Source organism: Spea bombifrons, chromosome 3 (genome assembly GCF_027358695.1).
Source record: "Spea bombifrons isolate aSpeBom1 chromosome 3, aSpeBom1.2.pri, whole genome shotgun sequence".
NCBI classification, from domain to species: domain Eukaryota; kingdom Metazoa; phylum Chordata; class Amphibia; order Anura; family Pelobatidae; genus Spea; species Spea bombifrons.
The window spans coordinates 114,066,198-114,083,450 of record NC_071089.1 but is presented as its reverse complement, the minus strand read 5'-3'; the positions used below and the strand labels follow the sequence as shown (position 1 = coordinate 114,083,450).

The following is a 17,253-nucleotide window of genomic DNA, read 5'->3' as shown; positions in this document are numbered from 1 at the left end:
ATTTAGGTCGGGGTTCTCGCATTTATCCTGATGAAGGCAAAAAAACCCACGTTAAGCACACACTCATTTTTTCACGACGAAGAGAGGAAAATCATGATTTTATAGGCGCTCGGAAAAGTTCCTGGTTTAATATCTTTTAAGTTACTTTGTGTAGCACTCAACATCCTTTGTTGCCAAAAAGTTTATTTCCTAGACATTACCATATTTCCTTGATTAAAAGACAAGGTTTTTTCAGAGCAAATGCTCTTATATTCGAGGTCATCTTATAATCAGACCTCAAATAGGTCTGCAGGGGACCCGGAGGCTCCTCTCGGAGCTTTTATGACGGAGTCCCGGCGTGTCATGACCTTCCGCCGGTGCTCCACCATAGAAGCACCGGCGGAAGTACCGGGCAGCAGCAGAGGTTGTCAGCGCACATCGCACAGACATCCACTGGCTGCCCCCACTTGACTCAAGGGAGTCTGGAGCAATGGGGACAGGTCTAGGGATGCATCGGTAAGTTGGGGGGGATATAGGGGGGGTTATAATGCACATCAGGGGGCAGATTGGCATATAGGGGAGAATAAGGCATATCTGAGGGGCACGGTGGTAAATAGGGGGGTAAAAGGCATATCAGGGAGGCTGAGTTGCAAATAGGGTGTATAAGGCATATCTGGGGGGCAGAGTGGCATATAGGGGGGGCAGAGTGGCATATCGGGCAGAGTGGCATTTAGGGGTATAAGACATCAGGGTGGGGCAGAGTAGCAAGCCGTGGGGCAGATGTGCATAACCTGGGGGGCAGGATGGCAAAGGAAATAAGAAAAATTATAGTTTTGATTAAATATGAAAAAAATTGTTTACATGAGAATTAATATTTCCTAATAAAACTTTTTTTTCTATAGGGTAGTCTTATATTCATGCTTTTTCTTTTTTTTCTAAATTAATATTTACATTTTGGGGGGTCGTCTTATAATCAGGGTTGTCTTATAATTGAGCGAATGCGGTAGTTGTGATGACCACCTTCACAGGCAACGCAATCCCAAGATTTACAGCCCTTACTTTGAAGAACGCATTTCTCTACCTAAAATAGGATTATAGTGCCTCTAATCGTAGTCAGTGGCTTCTTTTCTCCCCCATCCAATGAGGGGAAGATTTTGCCTGTAAAGGCCTCATGCGAATCTCGACTTTTCTCCAGAGTGACGAAATTAGCTAGAATGCTCCACATAGATGGGACCTGAGCTGACATATTGGATTCTCATTCTCTCACTTTAATTAAATTATTCTGCAAAAAACAACATCCCGAGATTCACGATTTGGTGTCAGCACAAAAATAAGAGATCAATACCCACTTCCCTAATATACAAATTAAAAAGCCTAGAATAGAGATCTGTAGTACCACACTTTTAACTAGAACATAAAATTAAATGGTATTGATTAGGGTCACAGATTTTTTGAGTCACGTTGAAAATGTCACAGCGGAGCCAGGTCCCCTTGAAGGCTTCAGTGGGTCTTCCCATCAGAGGAGATCCCAGAGGATCTGGCCGACCTTTGCCTTGGGTCTGGGAGGGAAGGGGCTGAATATCCCCTTAGGGAGACAATGCTAATATAGTCCTGTCCCCCATAGACAGTTTCATTAGTCAAAATATCTGGGTGATTAACAATGATCCATTCTATTGGATTACATAGACAGCATGATAAGGGGTCAAGTCAGGTTGTGTGTCTAGTAGATTGGATTAAGATAAAAGAGCTAGAACACGCACAAACGGCTAATATGCACCTGCCTGAAAACCATATCTTAAGCGAAAACTTTGCTGAAGAAAGCTGCTAAATATTTTTGAAAACTTTTTTTAGTAGCCTGATTAGCCCTTAATGAAACTTACTGTCCACCTTCGTGGCTCTTAAAGTCTTTAAGCTGTGGAAAAAAGGGATTTGGGCCACGAAAGGGAGGTGATTTATAAAAATGACCATAAGAAGGGAGAAGAGAAAGGGAAGTAAAAAGAGAGAGTGAACGAGGAGAATGGGGACAGAAGAGGGAGAAGATCATGCAGGAAGAGTAGAGCGAGAGGAGAGAAGAAGAAAGAAGAACATATTTGTGCACGTCATTTCAATGACAGGCATAAAACCTTGTTTCTTATAATTATGAATGACATTGATTGTTTATTCTGTTTTAAGTAAGCCAAACTACTGCTTTTTTTTTTTAGTATTTTTCTTCTTTTATGGTTGAGCGATATTGGTATTGATTTATTTTGCATTTATCCCCAAAAGGTATATGCTTCATGGTATACCCATTCAACATTTTAAACGTTTGTCATTAATCTTCCATTTTAATAAAGTGGTAATCCAGAAGGATTTACAGACCTGGCTTTCTTTAACTTGTTGCTGAAAATACTGGAACATTAAGAAAAAAATAAATAATAATAACACCAATTATTTTTTATTTGTTTGTGCTGAATGGTTAGTGGGCAGAATCTGGTTTGATCGTGGGCAGTAGAAGACTCCACTGCCAACCATCTACGAATAAAACGCTGCCCTAGCCTCCAGGTCAAACCTGGAGAGTTCCTGGAGGTAAGAAAATTAGTATACATGCCAAGCGTCCTGATTTTAATGGGGCAGTCCTGAATTCCAGGCATTGCCCCGCATAGCTGCCCCTCTTTTGCAGTTCCTTGCTGCTGGGTGGCTGTTAAGACTGGAGGATGGCCGTGTCTCTGTGCGAATACGCTTTTTTAGCTGGCCCCATCAAAATACGTGTTTAACAAATCGTGCTTTTAAGTGGTTAAAACCAATAAGGAGTATTTGAACTTCAACTGCAGTAGTGTAGAGCTATGCGCGTTTAACACGGTACAATAAAAGGCATAACTGAATTATAGTTTTGCCATTTCCAACACACCTAGACGCTATGATCTTTTTACATCTGAATTATTACTCAACGAGCGCTGTGATAATGAGAATTTATTAGAACAGACATTTTTATTATGTTCTTCAATTGTTCCAATCAAGTTACCCGCAGGCTCAAGCAGCCTTCAAAGTGGAATTGGCTTTATACACTTATGGTTATAAGTGTGGACAGGACCTCACCTGAAATTAGATTGACTATCCATCCCCTATCCCTACCTTTGTGTGTATCTCACCCCATGCCCCACTCCAGGGGATCCCCAAGACATGTGGGGCATCTGTCCGCATGCCTCCCAACTGTCCTGCTTTGTGCGTGACGGTCCAGATTTTGCCACTCTATCCCGCAGCAACGTCTAGCTCTACTTCTGTCCTGGTGCCAGTGCTGTTCTACCTCCGAGGGTAGAATTTGGGATAAAGTTCCTTTACACATGATTGGTCAATCTGAGGAGCTCTCTGGTCTCCCATTTAGCCCGTACACACCATACACACACCATATATTGTCAATGTTAATGCTAAAACTTGTAACAGAACAGGGGGTATGTATTATATATATTGTTTGTGGGGCTTTGACCCCATTTTCATATCTAATTCTGGTAAAGTTGCATTAAAAGTCCCAAGCCATGGCTCTAATCACATCCAATAAAACACAAAGGTTCGTTTGAGATTTAGGGTGCATCCATATTGCGGGACTAATGGCTCTTTAGAAACCCTTTCTCTAGGCATAACCTGGCAAAGATTGTGTTAGCAGTCGCCGTCTCGTTGAGTATTCTGGCTCGGTACGCAGCAGCTCAATAAGAAAGACGCAAGTCGATTTAAAACAAATTCCTGTTGTAGATGGAATATAGGTGACCGTTTAATGAATTCCAGCCTTTCCTTCGGAGTGTAACATTTTACTGCCCGCGGCATCCAAAGGCCATAATGAAGCCTCTCGCTGACTCTTATATTTGATCTCCCTGCGTCGGTTTCATGTTCTTCTTTAGCCAAAGAGAGAAAAAGTCATTATGATAACGAGGTTACAGAAGGGATGGCAGGTGGTGGGTTGGAGAGTTAAAAGCGCCGCACAGAAGGCGGACAGGGCATACGGCAAAAGGAGTGGATACAATGTATAAATATGTACAATGACACAATGACAAGTATGAAGCATAACAAACATGGGAATTATTTTCTCTTGCAAAATGTATTAACCCCTTTCAATCCACCTGGTCTGAAACAGTCAATTTAACAAAGAAACACAGAATTTGACGCCAGGTAAGAACCATTCAGCCCATCTAGTCTACCTGTTTTTCCTTATGTAGACATAAACCGGTACTTGGTTATAAATCTTAACCGGTACTTGGTTACACCTTAGATTCAGGATATATGCCTGTACTCCCTTGCCGTAACTTCCATGGGGAAAGGGGGCAGCAATGTGAAGGGTGAGCGTTAACCTCACGGCAGCAATGCCCCTGTGCTCCCTTCCACTTCCAGAAGTACAGGACGGCACGTCCGATCCTGACCCTGGCGTCAGGAGCTCTAGTTACGCTCTGTTGCCGGAACACCAGATATAAAACACAACAAACATAAAATAAAAAAAAAAAGGATCATCTTGGGATTTGAGAACAAACACATTAAGGACTTCATAATTAAGATACAAGAGTGTCGGAATGCTCACACACGACAATAACACCCACCTCTCTGGCATACAAAGTGTTACACCTAATACATTTTCCCTATCCTAACCTGATTACTTTTTTTTCTGTCTATGTGACAACAGTAGGTAGCAGGTTAATGTGGTTTTAAGCTGCTCCATGCTGGTGATTGCCGAAGATCGGGAGCAGAATACTAGCGATTGAAGCTTCTCCCTGCTGGTAATTACAACAGGCAGATTAGAGGAGAACTATTGATCTAATCTGTTCCCTGCTGGTGGTCCCTGTGAAGTAGGCTAATATACCACTACAGTACCAGAAACGATTGCTTGTATGTTTGTATGGGGTAACTTTTTTTTTAATAAGGGATACATTGTAGCATTGGACCTCCTTCCTCATAGAATAATGGAATGCCAATTGACTGACCTAGTGACCACTACTTTTTAAGGATTAGCATATATCACTCGGCATCTGTAGTCTTACATGGGCACCAACAAGCAATGCATAGGGTTAACCACTCGAACAAAGACACTTAACACTGACAAATATTCATAGTCAATGAGTAACAATTCTCCTGGCTCTGGATAGCTGGTTGAGCTTGGCTTGCTAGTCTAGAGGAGGATTGGTATCCTTCTATGCCGGTGGCTCAAAGTCCAGTCTTGTCTTTTTTGGTTCTTTTGCACACGAGTAAGGGCATTTTGTAGCCAGAATGCCAACCTGGGGCACGTCTTGGAGGTCTACCCATACCACATACCACTACCCAACCCTTGTTCTTGTTGGTCTTGTGGGCCTTAAGATGGCCAATATCTTGTTCACTAGACCAGGAGAAGATCAGAAGACACCATGGAGAGTCTTGGATCCCCAACTTTAGGGACTACTGCAAAAACTTTCCACTATAAAGAGAGTTAAAGGTAAAGAAAGAACCAAGAAGGAGAGAGATCAGCATGGTGCTTTCAAAAATGTTGGCCTTTTCTAGGTTTTGACATTAGGAGCTTTTTCTTCTATGCTCCTGCTGGATAAAGGATATAACAAAACCTATTATGAATGTCTCCGTTTTACAAAATGACTACTGATCCATTTGTGCTCTTAAAATTCTTCAAATACCACTACGGTTTTTGTCTGGTGGCAAAGCCAACGTTTCTATTGCTTATTGTAACAAAGGCTTGAGACTCTTGTTTTCTAATTCAGTATAAGAGCTTAACACAAGTTGTGCCCGTTCCCTTCTGATACCATCGCTGAATCTGGAAACAGCAGGGAATCACATCAAAGGAATACACTGGGCTGTATCTATGGTAAATTATATATATAAATATATACACAAAAACCATAAGATAATTGATTAAGAGAAATAACACACTTTCTTAATTGCCTGGTTAACATGCACACCCCCAACGAGCAAACTGAACACAGAATTATGAATCCGCAACTGCTTACTTTGCAAGCAGAACGTTCACACTGTTTTAACAAATAGAGTATTTTGCAACATATGCTTTCCCGTTATAAATGCATGATATGAAGACATTTTTGTTTTAAACATTAGCAAGACTAATTTCTGCTCTAACACAATCATTTTACCGTTATGACCAAATAGTGTTTTGTAGAATATTTTTATTATAATTATTCCCAATCGACATAATATTTTATGTCTCTATATCTACTAAAAAAAAACAAGTACAAGCAGAATGTGCAAACGGCTTTTATAATTCAAGATCAACAAAATTAAACAGCTGTTTTACCCATATATTCATCATTAAAACAAGAAACGTAATGACGCATTCAAACATTGTTTAGAAACCAAAGAGTTGCCTTTTATTCTAGAATCTTTGGAAAAGTTGAAAATGGGCTGTTAACTCATTGCCATTCATTCCTCTACACAGATGAATATTTTAGGATGCATCATCTATAGGAATCCATTCTAACATTATTATTATTATTATCTTTTATTTATATAGCGCCAACAACTTATGCTGTGCTTAATCCAATACATACCGTATTTGCTCGATTATAAGACGACCCTGATTATAAGACGACCCCCCAAAATCTGAATATTAACTTAGGAAAAAAAAGAAAAAGCCTGAATATAAGACGACCCTAAAGGAAAAAAGTTTTACCAGTAAATGTTAATTCATGTAAACTATTTTTTTAATAAAAGCTATGATTGAGAAAAATATTTTTTTTTGTTTTCATTTTCTTGTATTTTCCAACCTGCCCCCCCCCAGTTACGCATATCTGCCCCCAGGCTTGCCACACCAATATGGCACTGTGGCCCATGATATGCCTTTTAACCCTCTATATGCCACTGTGCCCCATGGTATGCCTTTTGACCCCCTATGTGCCACTCTGCCTCCAGAAATGCCTTATACCCCTATATCCCATTCTGGCATTTAGGGGGTTAAAATGCATATTATGGGGCAGAGTGGCATATAGGGAGGTATAAGGCATTCCAGGAGGCAGAGTGGCATTAAGGGAGTTAAAAGGCATTGTATAGAGCACTCTGCCTCCAGAAATGCCTTATACCCCTATATGCCACTCTGGCATTTAGGGGGTTAAAAGGCATATTATGGGGCAGAGTGGCAGATAGGTAGGTGAAATGCCTTATACCTCCCTATATGCCACTCTGCCCCATAATATGCTTTTTAACCCCCTAAGTGCCAGAGTGGCATATAGGGGTATACGGCATTCCAGAAATGCCCTATGCCCCCATTTAACACACTAACACACACACACACACACACACACTTACCGGTGCTTCCAATTTCCTGCTGTATTGCCGGGGCAGCGGGTTGACGTCTCCTTCCGCTGCAGCCGAAAGGAGGTGGAGTTGGCAGCGGGGGTTTGTCTGCGTCCGTCGCGTATACCTTCCCCGGCTGTCAGAGATCAGAGTTTCCCGCACCGGTGCGGGGAACTATGATCTCTGACAGTCGGGGAAGGTATGCGCGATGGACGCAGACAACCCCGCTGCTAGCCACATCTCCTTCCGGCTGCAGCGGACGTTGTCTACGCGGATCGCTGCCCCGGCAATACAGCAGGAAGCACCGGTAAGTGTGTGGGGGGGGGGTTAAATGGGGGGGAGACAGGAGGATCCAGGTCCCCTGCAGCGGTGCGGGGGATCTGGATCTTAGTCTCATAATCAGACCTCTATTTGAGGTCTGATTATAAGACGACCCCGATTAGAAGACGAGGGGTATTTTTCAGAGCATTTGCTCTGAAAAAAACCTTGTCTTATAATCGAGCAAATACGGTATATTCAAGGGGTCTGACAAGACTAGAATTGACGGACTAAGACAAACCGATACATTAGGTGGAGAGAGCCCGGCCCGCAAGCATACAATTTAGAGGATGAAGAACATTGAATGTTAGCAGAAACGCTCCAGTAGAATAAACACGCAGTTCTCAGATGACTGTAAATATTGATCTAGAATGCCTTTTCATTCCTGTTTTGGTACAGAAGCATCAATAGAATTTTATTTTTCAGTATATAAACCTAATGTTATCTGCTATGCCCTTCCCCAGAAATGATAGCATAGAAAAAAAATATTTCTCACTTTTCCTTAGCAGAAATGTACAGATGGTCTGCATAGGGCATGCGACGAATGCTTTCATGTTATGGCCCGGGGGGAACTTAAGCCAAAGGGCAAATAACGCAAAATAAATTTTTGCTCGCAGGTTCCACTTTCCCAGGGGAAACAAACTCAAATGTATAAAACCTGTCCTCATAACTGAAACCTTATATGCTACTAATTTATTTAAGTCATAATTTCTATTGTGTCTTTGTTATAACGCGATGAACACAATATGAAGTCAATATTACATTTTGATTCCGAGCACATATTCCTTTTACAGATATTAAAACCTCACCTTGTTGTCAACTGCGTTATGCATAGCTCCCAAGTGTCCCCCTTCTTTATAAACAGCCCCTCTTTGGGACGATATTCTCTCTCTTTTCTCCTTTAATGACAATATTTTCTAGGAGCTCAGAATGCTTTCCATTTCTCTGTATTTTTGCCCGATAAGCCTCTATTTAGCCTATAGTTGGCACATAGGGTTGATACCCATCTCCTTCAACTGGAACACTTGTTACCTGCCTGAATTTGCAAATGCAGAATTTCAAGTAACGCACATTAAAAAGCTACAGGTAGTGGCCTGAAATCTTAAAACCCAAGCAAATGTCTTCCTTACCAGCACTCCCCTGATCATACACAAAATTATTTAGTATGGATACATTTATTTTACATAGTGCTTCCCGATCCTTTATCAATAATTTGCACATGAAAACATAGTCAACTTATTAAAAGGGAAAGCTGTCTTATATGTAAATGCGGGCTTGGTATCATGTGTAATAGTATGTGTATACATGCGTAGCGGCCACTAGTCACTTCATCTTAAGACATGTGGACAATACCATTGAATTTTAAACATTCTAACTGTCCCTTGTTGTGTGAATAACACATTATTGTTGTATATATTGGGTAGTAAGCAAAGAAAAAAATGTTGTATACATTAAAAAATAGGAAAAAAAGGAAAATCCTTAGCAGGCATATTGTTAACAACTGGTATTTTCATGTGTTAAAGAACCTAAATCAACACTGTGAACCACCTAGGTAGTTCAACTGAACCATGTAGGTAGTTCAACTGAACCATCTAGGTAGTTCAACGGTCCAGTGAGTCTCTACAACAGAATCTCTGCTATGGCCTTTTAAAAATAACTTATGTGAAGAGATTTAGGGTGAACTCATCTAGAAAGTTTCCAGGTATAGTGATCATTCTTCATTAACCCCTTAAGGACAATGGGCGGTCCCTAATCCCATTGAAAACAATGCATTTTGAGCCCGTACATGTACAGGCTTTGTCATTAAGGGGTTAAACAGAAACTGGACCCACCTTGCTGAATAATCATATGGATTTGCATGGTGTGTTGAGCAGAAGACTACTATAAACCCTGCCTTTAAATCTCATGATTGGAACTGGAATAGCTTTTGGAGCATTAGACTGGACTATATGACCCGTTAAAAGCGATAGACAAGTGATGACGATCATAAACCAGGATGCAGAATCAATGAGTACATGTGTTGGTATCATGACACGCATTGATGTTTATATCTTTTGGTAGACAGGCGGCACTTGGCCAACTTTGTCTATTGGGTGCCGTTCTGATGTTTCACAACCACGACCAAATGTTAAGTGATAAAATTTGCATTTTAATTTACCGTCACTGTATTAGTTTACATTTCATGTGGGTTGCCCGTAACCAGACTTTCTCCAGTTAATTATAATCTTTACAGTCACCCCCCCCCTTCCGCCACAAAATCAATTCTTGATAACAAAAAGCATGGTCAAGTAATTGAAAACAGACGTGTAGACCTGCGTGAGATATATGGAGAAAGGAGCTCTCCAGAACAATTACCCAGAGATCATCAAAAGACGGGTCTTCATTATTAGTGCGGGGTAACATATGCGTTCTTCCACGTATACTGAGAGCACTCAATAAATCAACCAGAATATGCCCAAAACTGCTCCACCAATAATGAATCAGCACAGATTCCTAGTTTTTATTCATGCAAATTCACGGTACAGATATGTGAGAAGACATGGTCCAGAAACCATTAAAAATAAAGGATTTACTATAAATAAGATATCACAAATTAAACTTGCGTAAGAATTAAAAGGTTCTGTCTCCTGGAAGAAGTTATCATACAAACATAACAGCCGTCACTGTTAGTCCAGAACAACAGCTGAAGCCACATTAGGTTACCGAGGCACAATACTTGGGAAGTCTCCGAGTTTGACCTGGAGTCTCCGGATGAAGCTCTGCTTCTCCGGTTCTCCGGGTCAGTTTCTTTATTCTCCAGATAGGGAGCGACATCTGGCCATTCCCCCTGCTCCCCACACAGTTACCTCCCACCAAAGGCTGTCTGGGGCTATCTCTTCCCAACTATACCGGGAAATATGCCCATGACGGGTCTGGACGGTGTGAAATGCCTAATGCACTTTTCTTATGACTTCACATTATACATGCATTTCTTAATAATAAGTCCTTCACTGCCCTTCCACTTTATGGTGGTGCTCCCCATGAAAGCAGTTACTTGATGCATCCATGAAGTAACCCCTTAGGTACCAAATGTAATAAACACTGGCATAGGATTGATTCATAAAATAACCTTCACAGTATATACTGAAACTGTATTCTACTAGTGAAACATCACTACACACTAACATTCCCCAATGAATGCTTGCACTGCTTGTACTGTCACATGCACCTCACATCCCTTTATATAGCGCCATCATATTCTGCAGCGCTGTACGATGGGTAAACAATGCTGATTTTGCATAATCCCCCGTATGCATTTGCCCATCCCCCACCACAATTGCCCATGCAGGATATGCATTCAGACACTTCTCATGGCTATAGCTGAGGACTCTCAGGGTTTAACCCAGAGTCTCGGGGTGAAGCATGGCTTCTCCGGGTCTCCAGGTCGCTCTCCCCTTTCTTCGGGGAGGGGAGCAACATTTGGCCACGCCCACTTTGTGCCCAATTCTCCTTCTACTCCCAACTCATTTAACGTTTTCAGGAGTCCTTCACCCCTGTCTGCTATAAATAACTGGATAACGGTTACAAAGGCTTAACTTGTTGAATTACTAAGACATCTCTGACCTGAAAACGCAAAGTTTAAATTTTAAAGGGACGGCTTTGTACCTTCCACTATCTTTATATTTTTTTCCTAATATAGTACATCTTTCCACCAGGATCTCGTCATGTGCGGTTAAAAAGACTTTTCGGGATAACAAATTGCTTACTGACCTGAAGGCTGAATATCTACAGATTAAGAACATGGGTGAATAATTGAATAAAAGTAGACTTTAAACAATCATCATGGCCAGACCTCTTATTTAATTTGGCAGAAAGGCTTCTATTTTTACAGGTATCTTTGGAAAAGATTTTCAACATAAATTTGTGGCAATTAACAGCAGCTTTATCTCAATTATCAGAGCTTAAGCTTCAGGAGGCAGCAATGATAATATAAAAAAATATTAGTATTACGTACTATATAAAATATGGTACAAAAATATATATAAAGTATATATTTGGACGATTGGAATGCTAGTGATTTGTTCTCCTTTGTTAAAACAATAAAAAATACATTCTGCATTTTGCACTAATATTGGATTAATATTTTTACATGTTTCGCAATAAAAATCCTTATAACTTTGAATTATGGGTACAATTCCAAACTCCTCTATTTCTAGATCTTGTTCTAAAAAAAACAGTGTATGACCCAGGCAGTGACCTCCCTTGGTGCCAAACACAGAGTTAATAAGACCATGAAGTCTTTCCCGAGTCCAGGCTTGAAACACACCCTACCAATTTAGAACAATTAAAACACAGTATAGACAGTTTTCCCCAATTAGGTAAATTTTGTTCTAAGGTATATAACTAACGACCAATAAAGAGTAGAGGTTTTAGCCGTATTAGTCCGGTGGTGTCAATATCAAATAACAGATGAAATAATACTTTTTTTTATTGGACTAACAGGATTTTGGAATGACAAGCTTTCGGGAGTCAAGGCTTGAGAAAGGGAGTAAAGCTCCCGAAAGCTTGTCATTCCAAAATTCTGTTAGTCCAACAAAAAAGGTATTATCACAAGATACTTATTTCATCTGTTAGACCAATAAAGATAAATGTTTGCACCCTTGGCTATTAGTTTTTTCATTTTATGTGTTTATATTACTATCATTATTGTTTAAATAATTAGTTCTAAGTATAATAAATATAATTCAGAATAATATATATTTTTTTCATTAATAAAAAATAATTTCTGTCCTCAGTTCTAGTCTAAAGTTGTAAAGATTTCCCAAAAACTAAAAATAATTCTATATTTCGGCCTTGCCATTTTCCTAATTATTTATAATTTATATTAAATGCATTCATTTCTACCAGCTAGCTGAATTCGGTGTATCGTAACTAAACAGTCTTTATAGCGGGTGTTTTATTCAAGCTAATTAACACGACCTATTTTATAAACCTATAATTAAAGGCAAATTCAGGGCATCACACGTAGGTTATTTTAAATGACTCTATTTCCTCTGAATAATGAGTCTTATTTTAGAAAGAGAAAAAAAAATGTCAAAAAAGTACATACATTAGAAGACAAAATATATATATATATTGCCCATGATTTAAATGGGCAATCATTCACTAAATTAGTTTATCATAGCTTGAGCTTTTAGGATTTAGGGTAGCTAATCGGTGTCTGAGATAAAGTGTGGCAGAGAAAACTTAAATATGATGGCCGTGCTAAGGCGAGTGCAGTGGGTGCAAGGCACCGAGTCACTTAGTGATTAAGGTACCCAGTGGAGTAACTGAGTGAGCTCCATGGATAATGGGAGAGGGAGAGAGTGAGTGTGTATGTATACTGTTTGGTGTTAGAGTGAGTGTGTGGATACTGTTAGCATGGGTGCAGGGCCGGCCTTAGGGGTGTACGACCTGTGCGACCGCACAGGGCTCCATGGTTGCAGGGGCGCCTGACCGGGACTTAGATTAAAGCATCGTTTTTTTTTTTTGTTTTTTTTTAAAAACTTTATTTAACATCATTGATGTTAAATAAAGTTTTTAAAAAAAAACGATGCTTTAATCTAAGTCCCGGTCAGGGGCGCCGAGCGGTTGCTCGTGAAGTTCTCGGCAACCGCTCGGCGCCCCTTACTCTCCGTGACTCCGTCGCGGTGCCAGCATCTCATGTTGAGCGCCGGACTATACCGGCGCTCAACATGAAATGCCGGCAGAGCGAGAAGACGGATGCCTCCCGCTCTTACCGCAGGACTCCGGCAACAAGGTAAGTGGGGGGGGGGGGGTAGTTTGAAGGGGCAGAGGGGGGGGGATAGTTTGAAGGGGCAGAGGGGGGGGTAGTTTGAAGGGGCAGAGGGGGGGGGTAGTTTGAAGGGGCAGAGGGGGGGTAGTTTGAAGGGGCAGAGGGGGGGTAGTTTGAAGGGGTAGAGGGGAGGGGTAGTTTGAGGGGGGGTAGTTTAAAGGGGCAGAGAGGGCGGGTAGTTTGAAGGGGCAGAGAGGGGGGTAGTGAGGGGGGGCGCCAGAGGAGTAGTCTGCACAGGGCGCCACAACGCCTAAGGCCGGCTCTGCATGGGTGTGTGCGTGTGTCAGTGTATTTTGCTAGATTTGATTGTCAGGTGAGCCTAGGGTTAGTGTTGTAAGAGAAAAGAGGGAGGAGATAGTGTGTGTATGCATGTGTTAGTGTATAGTGTTAGAGTGAGTTTGTGTGTTAGGATGAGTGTGTTTTAGTACAAGGTGGAGTGGCGCAGAAGAAATACTGCATCCAGGTGCTACTAACCCTAAACCCACTCCTGTCATGTAGATCCTCAGAACAAGAATTTAAGATGGCTGTTCCCAAAAAAGTATTTTAAGAGTTTTTTATGGATGTATATATTGCTATTTTAATCGGTAAACTTAAGTGTAATGTGTTGCAAACGGTAGACTTTTGGAAAAAAGTGATATCGTCTCTTAAAATTGATGTTCTGGATTTTGGATTTTTGCATTTTAAATAGAAGAAAACATGATTGTGCTTTATCATCACGCAAATAGTATTTATTATATTAGCAGATATTATATTTGCACAATGAGAAAAAAAATATATCAAAAGTAACACTCTGGATCAACAGATATTTTTCTTTACTTTTAAACCAAAAGTAAGAAAAACGAGGTGCGAAGAATCATACTAGCGAGACCCCGCGTCTGCGACAGTTTATCATTCTGCTAGACCCACATGGTCTGTTGTCGAATATCATGGCGTCCGTAACTGTAGAGAGTCGCCCTCTGTGTGTAGAGGTGGTTCTACCCTGTACGTGGATTCATGGGTTGTTTAGAGCTCCACATCAGACAACGGAAAGAAGAGAATTTTGACAGCAAGAGAGCGTTGCTATGCTATTACAGTATAACATATCTGAAACAAGTAACCACACTTGTATAAAACTAAGTTCCCGTGCTATGGGCCTCATAAAATGTAGATACATTGAACTACAAACCATGTGTTCATGAGCTGGGGGGCTATAAATGTGTTACCTCTGTTCTAGGGGCTTCACTATAGCCCAGTCCCACGCTGACCTTATACATAACACGGTACTACCGCTGACTATAGACCAGCAATCAATGACTTCCAGAAGCCAATATTGTTCATGTAGACATCTCCTGGAGCTTTGGGCACACACTACACAAAATACCACAAATTACTGTATCTTCTATACGTGTCACAATACTGCAGTTGCGTGATCCTATTTACACACATCCACGTGTTTCAGAAGCATCTCAACGCATATGCCCATTCTAAAACATCCACAGCCATACGGCCGTACTTGATTCTGGAGCGATCACTAAAGCTCTAGTCACAGTACTGTATCTGCTCTAGAAGCATCAATATAATGTCGCAATAATACTATAGACAGGTTTATGTTGAGGGAAACATGAACGCAAAAACATTATTTCTTTGGATCATTTTCACCGAATAAAAGGTTAAAAACAGAACAGCGGTAAATTTAAAGCATTTCTAGCAACAAAAAATACACCTATGACGTAGATGTATGTCTTAAGATTCCAAACTATGGAATATTTTCAATATTTTACAATCCAAGCGCTCGTAAATTAGAAATCATCTTGTGGGTTAACTTCTCTTGAACTAATAGACCTAACATGGAAGATGGTCATTTATGTTCCTTCTACCAAAAATGTAATATTAAGTTATATTTTTTACAGAATAGAAAATTAGCCAGGTGAAGCCTAAAGCCATGTTGGTGCAATGCTGTCACAGGCCCTCTGGAGGTACATCCAAAATAGAACTGGTCAAAGAACTCCAGAACTAGGAGATACAGCATACATCTTTTTGAGATGGAATAGAAAAAATGAAGATACATCTGTCATCTAAAAGAAATATCAGAAAACCAATTTCCCATCTCTTTAATACATTGCTCTCGCTGTATAAATTCATTTTCAAGCAACGCAGTGCAGGCGGGGAGACGGTGCAATAAGAAACTTTTATGCTATTACAGCTGTGTTCTGGGTAGACGCTTTATGATACTGAATGTGCGCTTCGGTACAGGAAAATATACATTATTGGAAAAGTGCAAACATAGCCCGCTGGTGGTTTTTAATTCTAAAGTGTCTTAAATGAATTTATAGTGTTAAATAGGCTTCAGTATATATATATATACTGGATATATATACTGGATATATATGGATATTTCAGCATAGATGTCTACACACATAGATGTCTACACACACATAAAGTAAAGCATATATATTGGGGTTATTGTCCACAATATAATATATATATATATATATATATATATATATATATATATATACATACATACATACTATAGATATAATATTTATATAAAATATATTATACATTATATATATATATACACTGTATAAATATACACTATATATACTGTATATGTAGATATTTATATATATTTACACACTATATATATATATACGCACACAAATATATAAATACATAGTTATATATATATATATATATAAACACTATAAATATACAATATATACACTGTATCCATATATATTATATATATTTACACAATTTATATATACTGTCCCTGCAAGGCCTCCTGGATCTGGAAAATCCTATTCACATGCATAGTTATTTAACCTCAGTATTCAAACATGTGGCTTCCCTATACTTTGACATAGGGTACCATTGCTAAATCTAAATGGAATCTAATTAAACAAGCCTTTTGAAGCCGGACTTCACAAGCATATTTCTATCCATCATTCTCATGATTCATTGATTCCATGTCAATAGAACCTTACAACGCTGAACCATAGCAAGGAGCAGAGATCCCCATTCATGAAAGCAGCAGAAGCACACTGTGGACAGAAGCCTCCTACCTTTAATTTAGTGTTGGGATAGCTGACTTGCACCTTGGCTGTTGTCTTATTGGAGAGAGCAGCCTGCCTGAGGTCCTCCAGGACTGAAATGATCTCATCCAACACACATTTCTTCTCCTCATTGCCCAACACACACAGATGAGAAAAAGTGTAATTGTAACCTTTGTGGTTGACTCTCATCTCCAGCACAGCTTGGTGAATGCGGAGTATGTGCTCAGCCTGGAGCAGTATGTTCCCACCAGGTCTGGACACCAGGATCACCCTGCCATATCTCCCAGGGGTGTGCAAGTCAGAGTAGAGCTGCTTCTTGGACTGGTCCAGGGGGAAGAGGCTGCTGGCCAGGCTCCTCTCTATCTTGGCCAGGCTGTGGCTAGGGGCTACCAGGGATTCCAAGTCTGTCTCGGTCTTGTAACGACTCAAAAACAGGAAGCCAAAGATGATGGTGAGGACTGCTGGGACAGTAAGAAAAAAGACAGGGTGCCTGCTGACAAATAAGCCCAGCTTGTAGAAGAATGACTTGAGACCTCTGTGGATCACCTGCTGCAGCATCCTCCTGCAGATCCTGCTTGCTAATGCTCCAGAGCTCCTGAAGAAACACATGTGACAATGTGGTGGGGGTGCTTTGCCTTCCTTGTGATCTTCTCCTACTCCTCTCAAACACTGCAGCAAGTAGCAGCAAGCCTGCCAAATATTGATCTAAGGGGACTCCTGATTTAAAGACAAGACTGCCCCCCTCTTCTCCCTTCAGTCTCAGCTGTGCTGATCACTGGTTGCAGTGCTGGAATATCTGCTGGTGCAGTAACACCAGCTCTCCCTCTCTCCCTCTCTCTCACCCTGATCCAAAAA

The 17,253-nt window shown here is 40.5% G+C and overlaps 1 protein-coding gene across 2 annotated transcripts in view; it reads right to left on the bottom strand.

Moving 5' to 3' along the window:
* The window catches only part of PTCHD4 (patched domain containing 4), a 44,153-nt gene extending 27,146 nt beyond the window's left edge, over window positions 1–17,007 (bottom strand). Inside the window, exon 1 of one of the 2 annotated variants that reach the window (XM_053461291.1) lies at window positions 16,408–17,007. In XM_053461291.1, coding sequence (XP_053317266.1) covers window positions 16,408–17,007 — 600 coding nt within the window. The remainder of the gene's footprint in view (window positions 1–16,407) is intronic. The other variant, XM_053461292.1, reaches the window with a different exon arrangement.
* Window positions 17,008–17,253: the final 246 nt, after the last annotated feature.